This window comes from Squalius cephalus, assembly GCF_949319135.1.
Source record: "Squalius cephalus genome assembly, chromosome: 18".
Taxonomy (NCBI): Eukaryota; Metazoa; Chordata; class Actinopteri; order Cypriniformes; family Leuciscidae; genus Squalius; species Squalius cephalus.
Genome location: NC_137139.1, coordinates 28,260,752 through 28,281,212, shown reverse-complemented (window position 1 = coordinate 28,281,212; position 20,461 = coordinate 28,260,752). Strand labels below are relative to the sequence as shown.

Below are 20,461 nucleotides of genomic sequence, written 5' to 3'. Positions count from 1 at the left end.
CGCGTAGCTGTCAATAGATTTTTATTTTAAATAGGCCTATAAAATCAGATTTTATTAAAAATATCTTGATTTGTGTTCCGAAGATGAACGAAGGTCTTAGTTTTGAGCGACATTAGGGTGAGTATGACAGAATTTTCATTTTTGGGTGAACTATCCCTAAACACATTTAGTTGATAAAACCAACAACAACCGATTCACTATCAAGACTGACTTGCCAACGGTATTTATCCCCCTTGCCAGTGCTCTTTTATTCCTTAATGTTAACTAAAGGTACATCTGAATGATGTTAACCTTAATCAACAAGTAGAATCGAGTCGACCATAAAAACCTCACCAAATCTTATTCCTTATCGATGCAGAAAATTCGCTCACCCAATTCTAGAGATGGTGTCGTACAGCTGCAGCTCACGTGCATGAAAGGTGGGCTATTTTAAATACATGTAACCTATCTGAAATACTGCATATCTATCTCTAAATGTACAGTGAGTGAGATCTCCTTTTGACCAGCAGATCAGTAGTTTGTCAGCTGTAATTGGGTGTATTTATACTGCTTTGCTTTTGTGTTTTTATCCCTCTTTAGTAGAATACGTTTTGCTAATCTAAATCTGTTTCAGTTTTGGATGTCCTGTTTTGCATTTGGACACAAGATGGCGCATAAACCCTTATCATTTTAGGTCTATATTTTATATTTTATTTCCAAGGCAAGTATTAGGGGAGCGCGGGGCACAACCTAACGCGGGGTTAGTTGTAACACGCTTGTTTTAAATACTTCCGCACATGCTTGGATGACGGAACTTTGTTTATTTACTAGTTGCCATATCAACACTATATAGAAAAAAAAAATCCGCCAAAATTATTTTCTTTTTGGAAGATATCCATAGACATTTATTAAACCATAGCAAAAGTAAATTTCTTACTTAAGTTAATTTTTCATCTCTATTTTTTGTGTTTATTTAAAATAAGACAAATCTGATATTATTTTAATCTCCAAGATGTTATTTAACAGTTGAGATAGTTCTTTAATGCTTCGCTAACTAGCAGAAGACACTAGCAGGGTTTAAATCGCAGTTGTGCAGGCGGGGGCATGTTGTAACACTGCGTTACAATGTGCCCCTATTAGAAATATGCTATTATATTCTATACTTTTATTAATTTTATTGAGAAAACGTGAGAAAAAGGTGAATAAAGACTGAGAGTCAATGTCCAGAAATGACTAATTATTTTTTTGTTTTGAACTATGTTGTATAGCTGTGTTTTCATGTGTTCGTAGTCAAAACTCAAAAATGAGTTTCTATTTAATTATTAAAAATTGCCATTATTTTATATGAAAAAGTTTTTTAATTGTATTTTATTTAGAAAATATTTTAGTTTGTTTTGTATATATTTTTTATTAGATCAGATAACATTTTAAGCTGCCATATGTCATGTTACAATGTGCCCCACACATGTTACAATGTACCCCACCTATGGGGCATGTTGTCACATTTCACTTCCATTCTTTCGGGCTATATCAAGAAAAAAGTATATACTGTATTAATAAAACAAAAACACATAATTGTACTAGACATGTGGGAAATTAATGTGGGGAAAAAATAAATACTCTGAACCATAAGTAGATTTGCACAAACTGAGAAAGTCAAAAAGCGTTAGGTTGTGCCCCGCTCTCCCCTACTATTGCAGTTGAACAAATCATTTTAACACGATTTTTCAAATAATAATAATAAAATGTATGGATTAAGTTGCTTCAGCCCAGTAAGTGTTCATTTTGAAATATTAATAACAATATAAAAGTTATTCTTACAGCCCGTTTACTTTATAAAAATTAGTCAACATTTTACAGCAAAAAGACATATGTACCACGACCTGAAGGGGGACGTTTTTACAATTGTACTAAAAAGCTTTAACTTGTACTAAAACAGTATAATAAACTATCAATCAGACAACAGAAGGCATGCAGTAGATCAGGTTTTTCACAAAGTTTGGATCATGTTGATCGTTTATAGGACTTAGAAATGTGTGTATGAAATTTGATACAGCTGGTTTTATAGGGTTAACATAAAAATAGTTAATTTAGTAGCCATGTACAAACTCATGAGGACAATAAATCTTGTTTAGGATTCTGTAAATACCATCTGACTGAATGAAACAGAATTGGCTGAGTTTGCTGCACTGAAGTTTGAATCAGAGAGGACAAGAATGAGATTTGTGTTTTGGTTGAAGGCCGGCGTTGTGTCCGATGGCCTTTATGTAGTGATAGATGCATTCACTGACTACAAGCCCATCACATTCCTCACTTCCTGTGGCATTCATTTCGTAAAATGACTTTGCCATTGTGGAATACATAAACTGGAGTCTGAAAAGCACATTATTTTTAATGGTTTGCATTTCAGCATTTGATTATTTGATATTACAGGATAAAAAGTATGTGAATCAAGTTAGCCAGGAAACTATGTGTTGTTGACCATTAATATAACATGAAATAACATGGTCTGGAATTATCTCCAAAGAATAGCCTTTCTTCCCTTTGACTTTGGCAAATTTATATATTAAAATATACAGTAGTTGGGAAAGAAATATAAGTAACACTTGAAGCCTTTATGTATAATGCATAATAAAAGTATTTTTAATGCATTAGCCTTGTAATGCACGTTATAATGCATTGTATGATCTTGTAAATAATTGCAACCACAGTTATAATACATTATATTACTCATCTATATTGTTACTTTAGAAAGTATAATGCATTAAAGCACATGACAAACAACCAATTTCAGAAAATATTGTAATGCATTTAAGTTTTAATAAAAATATATAATGCATTACAACATACATTATGAATACTTTACTTTTTAAAGTGTTGCAAAAAATGTCATATGCATCAATGCAATGTCATTTTGTAAAAAACAGCCAAATGTAAATTATATCAGATCTTGGTTTTAAATACAACACGCACTTTAGCAATAAAAGATTATCCTTGAAGCAAACATCATATTTTTGAGATTTGTCAGTCGTTATTGGGGTTATTTAGGAAATAACTGCTTTTCTAAGTCATGCATGCCAGCAGAAAATGTTGAGGCAGGATGTTTGCATTGAACTGCACAAAATAGTGCTACAGTAAAACACATGGATGATCTTTGTTCTGATGCATTCGTCTGTAATGTGCTGTAAGGATGTGCAACATGCTTTGACCTTTCACCTTGTCCTTTGGACAAATCCACTGTCCTCTTTCAGCATCTCAAGGACAAATGAAATCAGGAGAGCATAATTGTTGAATCGCAGGAAACTCAGTTGAAATTGAAAGTAAGCAGAGCAGTCATTTTCCATAACATCCTGCACTACTCATCTAACTGCTTGATGAATGTGAGTAGAATGTTTATTGGAGAGTTCATTGAATGGAAGATTTGGGATCTGACCTATTAAATGAGCAGATGGTGTTTCCCAACCTCACCACCTGCTCAAGAGAAGCTTAGAGTTTTATGGAAACCATGTGAGGTCAGATGTTTATTTGGAATGTAGAGAGTCAACATGTTTGTAAAGACCCATTCAAACACTAGTAGCAACAAATTGCTTTAGTGTAGTGTAGTTTGTTGGAGCTTGTCTTATAGAAATAGACAGCGTCAATCATAAACCGTTACACAGTATGACAGCATGCAAGCTTGTTTCTGCCTCGCAAATTGAAAAAAAATTCTCAGCATTGTGAGATAAACTCACAATTCAGACTTTTTTTCATCAATTCCAATTTTTTATTTTAATTAATTTTTAATTGGAATTGTGAGATATAAACTCACAGTTCTGACTTTTTTCTCGCAATTGCCCAAATCTCACAATTCTCGCATTGACAGTACACATAACAGTGTGCAACAATTCTTACATTTTCACAATTTTCACAATTCTGACTTTTTTCTTGCAAGTTTATATCTCACAATTCTGAAATGTTTTATTAAAATTACGATTTAAAAACTCGCAATTCTGAATTGTTTTCTCAGAATTGTGAGTTATAAATTCTGCTTAGGCCCACATTAACATATTCACATATTCATATTCATCAACATATTTTTCCAGTGAGACCAGGCTGCCAGTTAAATCTATCCCTTTTATAATGCACTTTTTTATAATTGTTTTTTTTTTCTCTCATTAAACTTAGAACTTAGAAAAAAAGAAAAAGAAAAAAAAAAACACTGGATTGGACTGAACTGGGTTGTTCTCATCTGTTCCCATGAATCTTTCATAGCAGTCCCAACAATGCAACAACAGATTTCTTCAGTTCAGTGTGTTTTTCTAATCACTTCAAGTAGAGCTTTAGTGAATTTTGCTATCCTAGGTACAACCAAAAGGCAAGATAAATACTTGGAAATGTAAAATTGTACACTGTAAAAAAATTACTTGAGCAATAAGTTATGACAACATATGTTTTTACATTGCTTTAACTCATCAAAATAAGTTAGATTTCAACTCATTAAACTCATTGTCTTAGTGTCATTTAAGTTGAAATTACTTAAACATCCAAGTTGATTGTACTTAAAAATTTAAGAGAGCAACTTTTTTTACAGCATCACAACATCATACATCATACAAATTCACTCTTGGACACAACATTTTACAGAATGTTCTGTAAAAATCTGATTTTACAACATGCACGAATGAACCTGAATGATTTTTGTGCTCATTTCCAACTTAAGTACATAATTGTACCTTTAGGGGTACAATGGCTTGTCACTGGGGCTGTACCCTCAAGGGTACAATATTGTACCTTAACCTTTAAAAGAAACGGTACATATATGTACCTTTTAATGCTTTTTGACCCTCAAAAAGGTACATATATGTACCTTGAGGTCCAATAATAAGCCCTATGGGGTACGTTAGTGTAGATTGTACCTTGGGGGACAGAAATGGACTTCTACTGTACCCCTATTTCTAACAGTAAGGCACACAACCATTAATGCAAAATCTTGTTGTCTTGTTGGTATTGCCCAGATCCTTCATGCTGATCCTAAAACAAGCTCTATAGCCTGGTCAAATAATCCAACTGACATCATATTTGCAATTTGTTTCTCATTGCTATTTGATTTTTTCAGACCCACTAAATGTTTAAATGCTCCCAGATGGTCTAAAAACTAGTTATATGAGGTTGTGTATTTACTTTTATAACTTGCCATTTAAAAATGCACTTGAGACCCATTTTAAGATGTTGGCATATGGGTCTGCTATTGTCTTGTAGTGACTTGGACTGAGATGCAGAATCTATTTTAGAGGAGCTGAAAGGAAATTTAGTAGAATTAAGTAGCATGTGTTGCAAGACTCCTGGTAATCAGTTTTGAACGTCTGTCTGTGTATCTGTCGATTTGCTGAGATGATGAATTGTTTGCAGCTTGTGTTTCTGGTTGGAAGAATTCTCATCTCATGGAACAGAACACTAGAGTTAGACTGGAGAGACTAAAACACGTCCCCCAGTACAAGGAAAGGCCAGATGTACTGAAAAAATGCAAACATGCTGAGGATGAATAATGAATCAGAGACCGACCAAATTGCACAGAGAGAGAGAGAGAGAGAGAGAGAGAGAGAGAGAGAGAGAGAGAGAGAGAGAGAGAGAGAGAGAGAGAGAGAGAGAGAGAGAGAGAGAGAGAGAGAGAGAGCGAGCATGCATAATACTGGCAGGAAAGTGGCTGATTCACTCCAGTTGCTCTCAGTTGTAGCACCTGCAGTCAGAAATGATACTGTTACATACAGTGTGTGTGTTCAGTGGAGGGTTTGCTTCTTCCAGAGAAAGAGCATTGGGAAGTGCTGGGATCAAAAGTAGGTCATCCTCCCTGAGACTCGCATCTCTCCCAGCAAACACACCAGTCCACACACTGCTGCAGCACATGTGCCTGAGATGAGAGAAGAACAGCCGGATCTGAGCTGACAGGACACAGCGGCTGAAGAACTGCTCTATTGTTCTGCTTTTACAACTCCATCTGTCCGTCCGATAACTAAATAAAATGTAAGATATTCATATGTAAATTTACATTTAAAGACATTTAGGTGTTAATTTGGTCACTTTTATCTATCTATCTATCTATCTATCTATCTATCTATCTATCTATCTATCTATCTATGCAAACATTATGGCATAACTTCAATTGGAAAGATGGAATATTTCCTGTAAATCTCTCTTTTTTTCCTCCGCCTTTCTTCATTTCTAATTTAGACTGCTGACTCAACAGCCACCAAGAAAAAAAAATGCAGCTTTGATCTGTGAAAGTCGGGGAGAGAGCTCTGCATAGGGAGGAGAGACTGGAGAATGGGAAGTCTCGCTGGATTTGAAAAAGCTCTAATTTTAACACCAGAAACAGAGCAGAGGAGGTTTTGCATGCGAGACGCAGCTGGACGAGAGCAGATACAGACACATGTGCTCATGGTGTCCTCATGATCTCACTGTCACTGACTCCATGACTGCTGGTGTCCTGAGGACAAATCCAGCATTTATGAAACAGAGACAATATTTGCTGTTTAGTCAAATGAAGGCCTGTGACACTCAAATCATGACGCCATGTGACCCGAGTTCGAGTCTTGACTCGCTTGAAGTGCGTCCCGATCCCATTCTCTCCTTTGCTGACGCTTTCCCATCTCTCCTTCTGTCAAAATAAAGGAAAAATGACAACACAATAGCCTTACCGGGCAATTTGTGTAAGCTTTATTAATGGGAAATGATTTTGAGAATATAGGACTATACATTTTAATCAGTTTTAGTAAATGATCTAATCTTCTTTATTGTTGCATTAAGTGAATCTATGGATGATTGCTTATGTGATTTGGTATGCAATCAAATTTACCCTATAACAGCTTGCTTGCTTTATTTATTTGTTTATCAGTTTAATGATACACCTTACAAAATTGTGTTAGATATGCATGCTTAAAACAAGAAAACACAATGAAGAAAAAAAAAAAAAAACCTTGATAGGTCCTTTATGGAGTTTAGTTTTTATAGAATTTTTCTTGTTTTTAGATATTTTATTTGGATATTCAAGTGTGCCAAAAATAAAATAAAATAAAATAAGTCTTTTTTATTTATTTATTTGTTTGTTTGTTTTTAAGTAAAAGTGAAATTTGAAAATGAATTCATATGTAATCCGTCTTGTAAAAAAAATTGATTTGTACATTTTCCTAAAGAAAATGGGAGGGGTGTTTGTGCATCCCTCAACGTGATGTTAGGGAGCTGTTATGCAGTTGCTAGGGTGTTTTTTTTTTTGGTTGCTAGGGCTTTTCTAGGTGGTTGTTAACTGCTTATGGCTATGTTTCCTCCTTCAGTGAGATAAGTCTGTGAGATTTTTTCACCGGTTGTATCATCCTCTGGGCAAAAATCATTAGTCCAGTCAAAGTTCTAGCACACCTCTCCTCAACAAGCTGCATTATTTGAAGCCTAATTTATGCCTGTAGCACAAACACTCAAAGATTAAGACTTTGAGTCAGGCATTTACTCTAACTCCAAGTGTGAGCAATAGCATTGTGACTTCCTAGCCCGAACTTCCTAGCCCACCCCAAACAAACCGTCACGGAGAGTCCAGGGGCTGTCCTGACGTCTCAAGTGCAGAGAAGAAGGAATGACATCATTCGGATTTATGGGAACAGCTTTCCCTGTGTGCAACAAGACTGAACAATAGCATTCAATAAAAGCCTGGAGTAAAATCCGCGTGCCTGTCCCTCCCCCAGGCGCTCCCATTTCCTGTGAATTAATAATGCCCTCTATTTTTGGCTTCAAATAGGAAATGCAGGCTGTTGAAATGCTCTAATTTGGTTCTTGCTGTAAAAATGCCATTAGAACAATTGACATGTTCATATATCTAAATAATGGTCATCTACTCATGAATGACCATGGATTACAAAGAGATAATTATGAAGAGTGCATGCAAAATATGCCAGTTAACATTAACATTAATAACAGTTAACAGTCTTTTAAAAGGGTATTGAGGATCATTTCAGGTTTAGCCATTTATGGTTTTGAATTGGACAACTCAGTTCTGTCCAGTGAAACTCAATAACAGCATTGTTTTGAGCAGAAAGCTCCACAGATGTTTGCATCTTTGCTGTGGTACTTATCACAGCCTGCCAGAATGCAAATTCCTCTTAGTATCAGGTTTCTCTGTGAGATCTACAAGTCAAACACTTCCAGATCTCAGGAACAGGAACTGTAGTTGTGCTGTTGTTTAATCTGCCAACTGCAGTTAGAAAAGTTGGACGGGCTACGATGCTGCAGAGAACTCAAGCCTTCTGATACTAACACACTGAATCAGTTTTCATAACACATTAAAATGCCTTTTCATATAGAACAATAAGCTCAGATTGAATCCTGAATCAAGGTCATGGGTTTGATTCCCAGGGAATGTTCTGGCAAGGTTCTGAACCAATGTTCTTAATAGAATGTTTGTTCAACGTTATCTGGTCTTTAATAACGTTCTCTCAAAACGTTAGCACAAAAACGTTATTATACAGCGTTCATGGAACTTTTTTCTGAAACATTTTAACTACTTGTTTCAGAATGTTCAAAAAACATTCAAAAGTAACGTTCCCGATGTTTGCAGAGTTATAAAATGAAATGTTAACATTTGAATAAGAAAAAAAACATTTTTTAATTTTTTTTTTTTTAAACTGGACGTTTTTGAACTTTCAGGGAACATACAGAAATAAAATGTTCATGACTTAATGGGAACATTAGCAAAACGTTAATATTTTTGTTAGCAGGGATGCTTACGCATTTGGATTGGCTTCGGATAAAAGCATTTGCAAATGCATAAACGTAAATCTAATATAATATTAATGTGCTTTTTCAATCAATAAAACCAACATGATGGCATTTTACACCGGCTAGGCATATAAAATATGGCTGGCTAATGTTTATAGTTCCACTGAGACTCGTATTTCCTCTTTATGGGGAATATTATCCTTTAGTCCTTTAGAAACATATTTGTGACCCTGATTCAGCAGTCTGACTAAAGATGGCAATAAGCACTTCAAGTTAAAGGGATAGTTCACCCAAAAATTTAAATTTTGTCATTAATTACTAACCCTCATGTCGTTCCAAACCCATGACTTTTGTTCATCTTCAGAACACAAATAAAGATCTTTTTGATGAAATCTGAGAGCTTTCTGTCCTCCATTGACAGTCTACGCAACTACCACTCGCGTCTCTTTAGACTGGAGTCACATGGATACTACCTTTCTGAGGCTTGAAAGTGTCAGTTGTGTAGGCTGTCAATGGAGGGACAGATAGCTCTCAGATTTCATCAAAAATATCTTCATTTGTGTTCTGAAGATGAATGAAAGTCTTACGGGTTTGGAACGACGTGAGGGTGAGTGATTAATGACAGAATTTTCATTTTGGGTGAAGACACTTTAAATCATCCAAGTTCAGCAAGCTCCAGATTAACGTACATGGATTTGACGTCCTCGGTTCATATGTTGCTGGTGGCCGGCAAAATGCTGATTTTCCAAGCTGTTGTCCAGGCATTTTATGTAAACTGATGCTGCTTTCCAGACCTGGAGTAGGACTAGAAATATTTTAAAACAAGACAGGAAAGAGAGAAGCTGTCATTAAAGTTAAAACATATGTTGTAAGATTTCTTCCATGCTTCAGTACGGTTTCCTGAAAGAGCGGAAAGAGGAGAATTCATAGCCTAAACATTGTCAGGATGAAAAAGATGACGTATAGATGCATGTTAAACTTTAAAACTATAACACAAAGCATTCTTCAATGCAGTTCAAGGGTCAAAAAGTCTGGAGCTGTATAAATCCTGCATTTACATGATTACTTGCAGATCAATATGATTTTGCACATTTACAGACTTCAAATACACTAAAAACATATAATTTAAGAAAAAAGAGAAAGAAAATTTTCCTTACATAACATGTAAAATAGCACATGACCTTGTACAAATGACTACTGCACTAGCTTTTCTTTCTCTCATGTAAATATAAGATTGACAAGGGGGTGTGTTGAGCCCAAATAGATTTAGGGATCATCTCAAAAGATTGAATTATTTTCACACAAAAGCATTTCTACAAATCTATTGAAGATATTATGTATAAATGTAATGTAAATGCACTGCAATTATAACTGGATGCCATTCACTGAATTAAATTTGCACATAAATATATGTGACAACATAGCAGTTAGTTCAACCAAAAATGAAAATTATCCCATAATTTACTCGCACCCAAGCCATCTGACTTTCTTTTTTTCAGCCAAACACAATCAGAGTTTTATTAAAAAATATCCTATATTGTCTATGGCTGAAAGAAGAAAGTCATATACACCTAGGATGACTTAAGGGTGCAGTAAATTATGGGATATTTTTCATTTTTTTGGTGAACTAACCCTTTAAATCTGATTTATTTGATATTGTCTGCAGAACTTGGAATGGGAACTCTAAATTAAATGATCTTTATTTTATAGCTAAATAAATGACAATATGCGACAGACTTTAGGCTATAAAAAATATAGCTATGTAAGATTTATTTTATTTTATTTTTCCTAGCAAAAATTAGAAATGACCAAATATGTGACCCTGATCACAAAACCCGTCACAAGTCGCACGGGAATATTTGCGGCAATAGCCAATAATAGGCCTACATTGTATGGGTCAAAATTATAGATTTTTCTTTTATGCCAAAAATCATTAGGATAGCCTATTAAATAAAGATCATGTTCCATGAAGATATTTTGTAAATTTCCTACCGTAAATATATAAAACATTTATTTTTGTGAGTGAATGCAGCACAATTGCGAACATAAATGGACAACTTTAAAGGCGATTTTCTCAATGTTTTGATTTTTTGCACCCTCAGATTCCAGATTTTCAAATAGTTGTATCTCGGCCAAAAATTGTCCTATAGTTACAAACCATACATCAATTGAAAGCTTATTCATTCAACTTCCATGTGATGTATAAATCTCCAGGGTCCATGGTCGCATATGAAAAGCACAGTATGGTAGCCAGCTAATCTGATGCTAGCCGTTGACGCCTTTACGCGTTTTAGTCAGAGTAGAGAAACTGTTGACAGTCCCTAACTCTAGCATTAGAAGCGTGTTAAAGCTCAGTGGATTCACTCTCTGCCTGAGTGGAGTGAAGAGGCTGTAGTTCGCGGGATATCTTACATTTACTCTCTTGTTTTCTGACGGCGATGAAACTTCAGTTGTAATATCTGGAAATAAATCGTCCAGTATGACGGTGGATTTTGAAGACTGCATCAAAGACTCACCCCGTTTTCGGTAGGCTGAAATATCTGTTTTCCACTGAAAGAGAGGTTTTACATTGAGTTAGTTGAGTGATATTATGTGTTGTAAATAATGTAATATTGAGAATTAGGCTAGATATTATATAGCTTTTGTTAATTTCCAGTTGCAAGTCTTCAGTTATCTGCTATTCTGTTGTTTGCACAATATTATGATCTGATTTGATCAGTCAAGTCAGTGCCACGAGATAGACAGTATGAATTAATTAATTCGTTTTTATGTGCCCATCCTGGTGAATTGTTGCTGTTTTTTCTATTATTATCACTATTTACCAGTACATTTTGAAAAATGGTTTATAATCATGTAGTGAGTGAACGTATAGTGTTTAAAAATCTGGTCTGAGAACTGATGGAGTGATTCATGAACTGTCATCAATATTGTGCTAATTAAAATTATATCATCAACTGCTATTTCGTTGCTAAAGAGATGTATGGTGTTATTTTTCCATCAAACACAAAATCAGTTAGCTTGCAGAATGTCTACGCTGCTCTTTTCCATGCAATTAAAGTGAATGGTGACTGTAGTTTTCAAGCTGCCTAAAGAACCTGCACTGTTAAGTATGAGTATAAGTATAATGAATAGACTGAAATTAAGTCCTTATGATTTAAACAAGTCCTGTCTTGGTCTCAAATCATGTTTACATTTATACCTGAGCAACATGAGGGTGAGTATGACAGATCTTTTTTTTCTTTCTTTCTTTTTTTTTAAAGGGAGCTTTAAGTCTTTAGGGATAAAACCTCTACTAAATGAGTAATTAGTCTGCAGTTTGTTGCTTAAGTCATTGATTTTACCCTACTTACCCTTGAGAACTGACGATCAGACATCTGGTGGTGCTGAACACTTGAATACATGAATATGACCAACTTAACGGTCAAGATTTACACCATATCTGTTCATCGAAAGATTGAGGTGATGGTGATTGTAATTTACACCATGTTAACTGACTGAGTGTGAGAGGGATGTTTGACCAGCTATCTAATGCCCAGCAGTCATTGATTTTCCATGATTCATTCAGCATGGCTCATATCCCGTGCACAAATGTCTTGATGTTCCTCTCTAGGGCTATTTTTCTTTAGCTGTGATTACATGGGCACTTAAGGCTGAATCATGCACATCATTTCTTGATAGTTGTTCCCTTGTGTTTCGATGGGTTAATTCTCAAAATAATGCCTGTTTTTCTTTGCTTTAAAGATGAAGTTAAATTTCTATGCCATTGCGAGGAATGGCTCATGATGGTTGCCAGTTGTACAGAGATTAGTATAGTTGACTACTTTATATGGTTATAACTTAATTATATTTTTATACTGTATCTGAATATAGGCCTACTATAACTTTTGCACACCAAAAATAGTAAAAATAGTGAAATATTATTTTAAAAAATGTATATAAATTTTAAATTGTGATTTATTCCTGTGATGACAAAGCTGAATTTTCAGCATCATTTTTCCAGTCCTCAGTGTCACATGATCCTTCAAAAATCATTCTGAATTTCTGCTCAAGGAACATTTGTTATTATTATCAATGTTGAAAACAGTTATGTTGGAAATCTACATTTCCTCCAGTATTCTTTGATGAATAGAAAGTTCCAAAGAACAAATTTTTTTTGAAATATATTTTTGGTAACAATTGAATGTGTCCTTGCTGAATAAAAGCAAAGAAATACAATGAAAATGCAGTTTGCAGTTATTGCTCATGGTCATGTTGGTTGTCATAAAGCACACTGTGTAAATCAGTATCATTTAATGCAAAGCTGCTTGTACAGTGTAAATGTAAATGGCTGAGAAAATTCCTTCCCATCCGATGGCTCTCTTGACAATATATTCCGAGAGGAAGGAGGTACGGGGTTTTGAACGTTATGGTGGGACATGGGATCTAAAGAATTCCGAATGTCCCACGCACTGACTCTAGCTGTGACTGTGGTAAAGCATCGAGATCCAGAGGTTAGACAAATAAACCAGCATTCCTTTACACCCACATCCCCTCCTCAGCACCAGCTCCGATTACTCCCCACGTGAGCGTGTGTGTTGAGTAAATGCGTCGGAGTGAGTGTGTGTGTGTGTGTGTGTGTGAGAGCAGGCGGCATAATCCCTGCTCCAAATCAAAGACTTCCAGACTGGGAAGCAGCACCTTAATGGATGCCATCTGGCTGTGTGAGTCCGGTCTCCTCAGTCTCTTGAGGGATTTGAAGGAACTTTCTAATGTTTATGAAGAAACTAGATTGTTAAATCTTCCGCTTTTCAAGAAGCCACACAATTTGAGGTATTGTTTATGTCTGTAGCACAAACTTGCGGTAATTCTTTGGGCAACCAAAGGAGCAATTGGGTGGTCGATTATTTTATAATTAATTTTATTTTAAACACCTGTTAAATTAATAAATATTCAGAAATTTTTAGGCACAGTTTGTTGAGGTCTGTCTTGTGCAATACAAATGATAATTTGCTGGCACTAGCACAGTAACTAAACGTCAATTCATTATCTAAAACACTTAAACAAAACACTAATAAACAAGTAATAAAGTGATTTGTAATGACTTGACGTAATGGTCAGTAACTAAGATTATTCAATTTTTTGATTTCGAACAATGCCTCTAATGCTCACCAATGCTGCATTTGTTTGAACAAAAATACAGTAAATTACAGATGTTGTATTATTACAGATATTGTTACAATTTCAAATAACTGTGTTCTATTTTAATATATTTTAAAACTTAATTTATTCAAGTGATGTCAAAGCTGAATTTTCAGCATCATTACTCCAGTCTTCAGTGTCACATGATCCTTCAGAAATCATTCTAATATGCTGATTTGATGCTCAAGAAACATTTATTATTATTATAAATTTTTGTGGAAACCATCATCCATTTATTTAGGATTTTTTGATAGATTAATTTCATTAAAAAAAAAACAAAATTCTTACTGACTGCAAATTTTGACCTGTAGTGTACGTACTTTTACTAAGACCCAAAACTTAATTAGTACTCTGGACACAACCACTGTATTAATGACTCTTCTGTGGAGGTGAAAGCTGTTATGTAAGATCTCAGGATGTTTTTCTTTATCTAAAACATTTAATACAATCTACTTCCTTCACTTGTTGGTTGCATGCTGCGCATTACCTCCGCATGGCTAGTTTCACACACTGACTCTTCGCACGGCGTTCATGCACACCCTTTACAATTACCCTGCAATTCTATCCCTGCCAATCTCTGGCAACCCTCAAAGACCTTGTGGTTTGGACTCCGTCACTCCAGTCAATCTTTGATGTTAGTTTGAAAGGTCAAGGCCACAAAAGTGCCAGTGGGTTTTGCATGTGGTATTTTCTTTGCGCTCAATCAAAAAGGCAGTCTTCATAACGGATGTTATCTTTATTGTCCGTGTACAATTTTCCGCATTCAGCTATAGCGTTAACAGATATGGAGCATTGAGCAGATTGTAGCCACCTGACCAAATATTATTCATCATTCCTGACTCAAGTCTGCTGTGTCACCTTTCTTTCCAACCCCCTCTGCGAGCGGACCGGTGCGTTCCAGCGCCTGGCCAGGAGTTACTACTGTAATTTATTACATCTCCAGAACTTTCAGTACCAATCTCCAGTTTCATTTGAAATCCTTTTTCTGTCTGAGGAAACTCGTGCTTATTCAAGCTGTCGTTGTTTGGGTGCTAAGAGTGATGGTTCAATCAATAAAGTGCCTTACGTAATGACTCGCTGGCAGAACGGATGCTTTTTATAGAGAAGCTCCATCCTATGATGCTTTTTAAGTTGTTTTACTGTTTCGTTGAGTGCAATGCAGGCTTCTTCCGTACTCAAATGATTATGAGAGGTCACTGCGGACATATTTGACCATGACCACCGAAACCGTCCCTACAAGAATGATCAAATAAGAGCTTTTATTCCCATTCTTAATTTTTTTTTAATATATAATTCTGGCATAAAACATTCAGTGGACAGACTATACAGATGTAGATTTCTAGATATTTATTTGAGAAAGACAAACATACAGTATGTGTCGTATTTTCTTCAGTATTAATATCCAGTGGTTTTAATATCAAGGACTAGGGATGCACACATATATTAGTGCCATATCTGATGTTTTATTCTTAAATTATTGTATATATATATTTCGGCCAGTATTTTTATATGAATCACATTTACCATCATCTAATACTCAGTTAAACTTTAAAAACACTAATTTAATAACATTGTTAAACATAGTCTTTTACTAATCAAATCTCAAAATGAATATGAAATATGATTTATGTATTATGAATACACTATGTTTTTTTTAAAGAAGTCTCTTATTGTCATCAAGGCTGCATTTATTTGATCAAAAATACGGTAAAACCAGTAATATTGTGAAATATTATAAGGATTTAAAATAATTGATTTTAGTTTTTAAATGTATTTTATTTTATTTTGACAAAATTGTATAGAATTTAAATATCAGCCATAACATGAAATTTAATGTCATCATATCTCTGTCAAAAACAGAAGTTTTCAGGAAAATTTGAGTGTTATTGACTGAGTCTTGAATGGACCTGCTGTTTATATGTATTGGGCACATTGTGGGAAGGGGGCACATCCTCGTCCTGTTGCTGTGACCCGTGGCATAAGTTCAGTTTATGATTCACATGTGTCGTCTCCAGCTTGTTGCAGAATGTTCTCATTGTCCATGATGCCTCTCTGTCACACTGGCTGCTTTCACTGAGACGGATCAATTGGGTCAGCATGATTGGAGACCAACAGCTGGTTGATGTATGGCGGCTTCTCATGATCATGTGAGAACCAGGGGAGGACTTTTTGGACTTGTGTACAGATTTAATTTAACCACTAGGTCAGCTGAGTTATGATTCCTTTTGAATTTACAAAGACCAAAATCATATAGTATTCAAGGCCAGAATGCAATCATGAATGCAATGCACTGTCTTGTACAATTTTAACGAGCATTTTTCAAAGGCTATTACAACAGATGTGATATTATTGAAATTAAATGAGTTAATATTGTTTGTTTATGGCTTGCTAACTTGCTAAGGTTTTGTTCTGTTGGTCTGATATGACAGTAGTTGAAAGTTTACACTAATGCATGCTATAGTACACTGAAATGCAAGGACTCCAGACTAACATTTGAGAGCACTAGCCAGTAAGTGGACCAGTGCCACTAAGTTCTACAGATGGTGGCACCTGCACCTGATTTGGTAGTGCTTATACTGACTGAACTGACCGACAGCTTCATTGATTATAAAAGGAATGCTCTTGTCTTTACCTGCTTTTTCTTGTAATTAATTGGCAATTTTTTTTAAAAAAATTGGTTTTTCATGAGATTTTGTCACTTTTCCTAGCCTGGTAATACCAGACTCTGCTACTTCACTTTGCTTCGTAGACAGAGTCTGGAATGGCATAACAGATAAGTGTTTTCTCTCTTGCTAGGGGGCGCTTGTCTGAAGTTTAAAATCATTGGTTACCCGTAAGCCAATCACATAACGTTTGGTTATGGCGTGTGTTATGCGCATGCTCGGCCGCATTTAACTTTCACTGTAAACACGTATGATGCGAAAACAAAACCATCGAGCGAAATACCGGAGTGAACATGGCTGTGAATGACTTTTGCAGGTTAAGTTAAGTAAATCTACGCATCCACGGTACAATCAGCGTGTACGTCACGGCTCTCAGCCCGCCCTCTGTTCGTTGATTGGCCCGGCTGTTTCCAGACCGGTGGCAAACAGAAAGCTCTGAAGCTGTCTCAGACTGAGTACAGAAGCGAAATGAAATTGAGCGGAAGTACGAAGTCTGACGTAGTCAGGCTACACTTTTCCTACTTCATAATTCAAACTTTGACAATTTATTTATTAATGATTTGATATTTTATAATAGTGATTTCATCATGTCTAAATATAAATTCAAAAGCAAAACGTGAAAAATGTATATTAGGGCGTGGAAATGGCTAATAAGCCAATAAGTGCTCCTCTGCCGCCACCTACTGGTTGGAAAGTTTTTTTTTTTTTTTTTTTTTTTTACTAAAACTGAAAACTTTTTATGCGCTTTAGCCGTTCATTTACAAGACGACAACGTTTTGGTAGCCTGAAAACGCAAACTTTTGAAAACTGGATTCAAAGTGCAAGTTTTTGAAAACAATACCGTTATCATCTCCGTGTAAACTACAAAAACGCAAATTTGTGAAAACGGTGAAGTCATGCACATCCGTATTATATGTTCAGTCAATAGGCGTGTAGTGTTTCTTTACAAAGTGACATCGCCAACTACTGGCCTGGCATGAATAATACAGCGTTTTTAATTTTGACAGCATTGTCATCTGTACGCGAAAAATGCAAGGGAATAACTTTTCCGTTTTTAGTACATCGTTGTCGTGTAAACGTACCATTAGTTTTACAAATGGGGACAAAATTGCAGTAGCACCTCACTGCAGTACACAAGATCCAGGGGGCGGAGTTGGATCCAGACCTAAGGGGTGGAGTTTGGTAGGTTTAGGGGTGGGTTTAGGGATCAGGGGGTGGAGTTTGGTAGGTTTAGGGATCAGAGGGTGGAGATGGGTATGTTTAGGTATATGTAAGGTGGGAGGAGTTGGATCTGGATCCAACTCCTCCCCCTGGATTTCGTGTTCTGCAGTGAGGACCATCTCCAAAATTTGGATATCTGTGGTTTATAACTGCCGAATTTGAATGCTTCTCATTAAATCTTGCAGCGATGTCATTAATTATACTGCGAATTCAAACGCTTTCTCAATGGATCTCCCAGCGCTGTGTAGTAACAGTGTTGCATGATCGAGATCGGCCTGCAAGTAAAACCTGTTCTGAGCTCGTGCTGCGCCGTGCATTATTGGTCGGAGCTGTATTATAGTGTATTATAGACACTCCGCGCAGCTCAAACGAGTAGTGCATTTTGATTCGCTTTTGTTTGCCTCTAACAAAATTTAGTTACACTGGCTGGAAAAAAAAGTAGCGAAATGCGACCATTTGGTCACAGTCTGGAGCTCTGTAAGGATAATTAGATATGCCTTTTAAAATTCTGGCTTAATAAGACAATGATTATTTTCTTGTATACAGATTAAAAATGTTGTCAATATAAATAAATAAAACAGTAAATGTAAGTTACCGATCAAAAGTCGGTATTGGAATAATTAAAAATGAATTTAATGTTTTTGTAGGAAGTCTCGTATGTTCACCAAGGCTGAATTTATTTGATCAAAAATGCAGTTAAAACAGTAGCCTACTGCGAAATATTATTACAATTTGATGGCAAAGCTGAATTTTCAGCGTCATTACTCCAGTCTTCAGTGTCACATGATCCTTCAGAAATCATTCTAAAAATAAGAAAGTTATGAAAGTTGAGCATAATGAGCTTATGTGCTTTGTTGCTTTGTCCTCATTTTAAGTGCTTTATGGGTCATTATTCATCGTCCTTCCCTATGATGATATACAATGCAAACTGTTTCCTGGAGCTGAATTGTTGACTTGATTTTTTTGATCCAGTTTTAGACAATGATCTCATTCATCTGTGATTACAGATCGTTTTAACCCTGCTTTAGAGATTAAATGTGTTGTCTACAGGTATCTTAGATAACTATTGCATATCCTCCTTAGACTAAATACAGATTGTAATTAGTGCCAGGAGAATATATCAGGCTGACCAAAGGATGGGGAATGGATTGCTTTTATCTATAAAACCTTTGTACAGCCACTTTAAAAGTACGCTAGACCATTAACCAATCGTTTGATGCATGTTGCACAGAAAAAGAGCAAACCATTTGACTGGGTTTAGAGCAGTTTTCCAGTAAGTCCTCAGAGAGGCGGATCGATGTTTGGTATGGTTTTGTTGTTTTTGAAGTTGTTCCTGAAGAGTTGCTGTTGCTTTGAGCTGGAAGGGATTTCTGCAACATGCTCTTATTTCTTCTGCTCTACTTCATATTGACCTCCTTCTGTTCTGAATGTGTGCCAGCAGGGCCCGACTTTTTCCTTACCTCGACAGACCCACACGGTCATAAGCCAGATGGGTTCAGGCGTCCCTCACTTAATTGGGCTACAAACCTCTGTGCTGCACGACTGCATACAAGATATTAGCTTGATGCTAATGTAGATGAGAATATCTAGGCTAATTAAAATAATAAGAGTGCATAGTGAGTGCTAAGTTTTGATTTTAAGTCAATATGCATTGCCCCCTTTAGCTCTGTGTATATAGAGCTAATTAGTCGCCCGACACTTGTCATGCCTTAAAAGACAAATTGTCTAGTTTCCAGAGTCAGGCTCGCCTTGAATGCCGCCCTGTTCATTTAAATTATCCTATTTCTACATTATTCAACAAGACGCTGTAAGCTTATATCGATCTTGCAAAGGGTGTCACTGATTTGTCCTGCCTCATTGGACTACGGCCTCAATGTGAAAACAACAAGGATTAGGTCAGCAGTTTAAACATTTCTGCTAATCATGGATTAGCCCACATTTCCTCCAGAACACAGTCCCGGGACGTCAAGGTGTGCGGACAGCCGCTTGATCACCTCTGCTTGATCCAACTGCTCCAGATCCAACATAAATCGTAAAAACAAAATTAGATGGCTCATTAGCTGAATCAAATTACTTTGGATGTAAAAATATTGGGGCTGGGCAAAAATTAATCACGATTAATCACATCCAAAATAAAAGTTTTGTTTACATAATATATGTGTTTACTGTGTATAATTATGTTGTTTATATAAATACACACACATGCTTGTATATATTTAAGATAAATGTGTTATTTATATATAAAATGTTTATATTTATATAATATAAATTTTATATATATTATATATTTTATATTTTAATATATATATATACTGTATACAAACATATATTTCTTAGATATATACATGCATATGTGTGTATTTAAATATACTAAATAATTATACGCAGTACACACACATATATTATGTAAACACAAACTTTTATTTTGGATGCGATTAATTGTTGCCCAGTTGTCCATCTAAAATATAATGAAATTATTAAAGACCCCTGTAGTCAATAATTGTATCCCTTAAAACTCATATTTGATCACCAAAATTACATATTTAAAGGTTTTTTCCTTGAAAAAAACATTCTTCATGCCTTAAAATAGCTTAAATGTAACTTTAAATGTAACCCTTGCCTCATTTATTATACGTGGTTCTATTAATATGCAAATTAGCCCCGCATCCAATCACTCAAAC

At 35.6% G+C, this 20,461-nt stretch overlaps 1 protein-coding gene across 1 annotated transcript in view; it reads left to right on the top strand.

Annotated features, from left to right (window-relative positions):
- The first annotated feature begins 11,080 nt into the window (after positions 1–11,080).
- acap3a (ArfGAP with coiled-coil, ankyrin repeat and PH domains 3a) overlaps positions 11,081–20,461 on the top strand; it is a 68,981-nt gene continuing 59,600 nt past the window's right edge. The window contains exon 1 of the mRNA XM_079848232.1: positions 11,081–11,244. Coding sequence (XP_079704358.1) covers positions 11,198–11,244 — 47 coding nt within the window. The 5' untranslated portion in view covers positions 11,081–11,197. The remainder of the gene's footprint in view (positions 11,245–20,461) is intronic.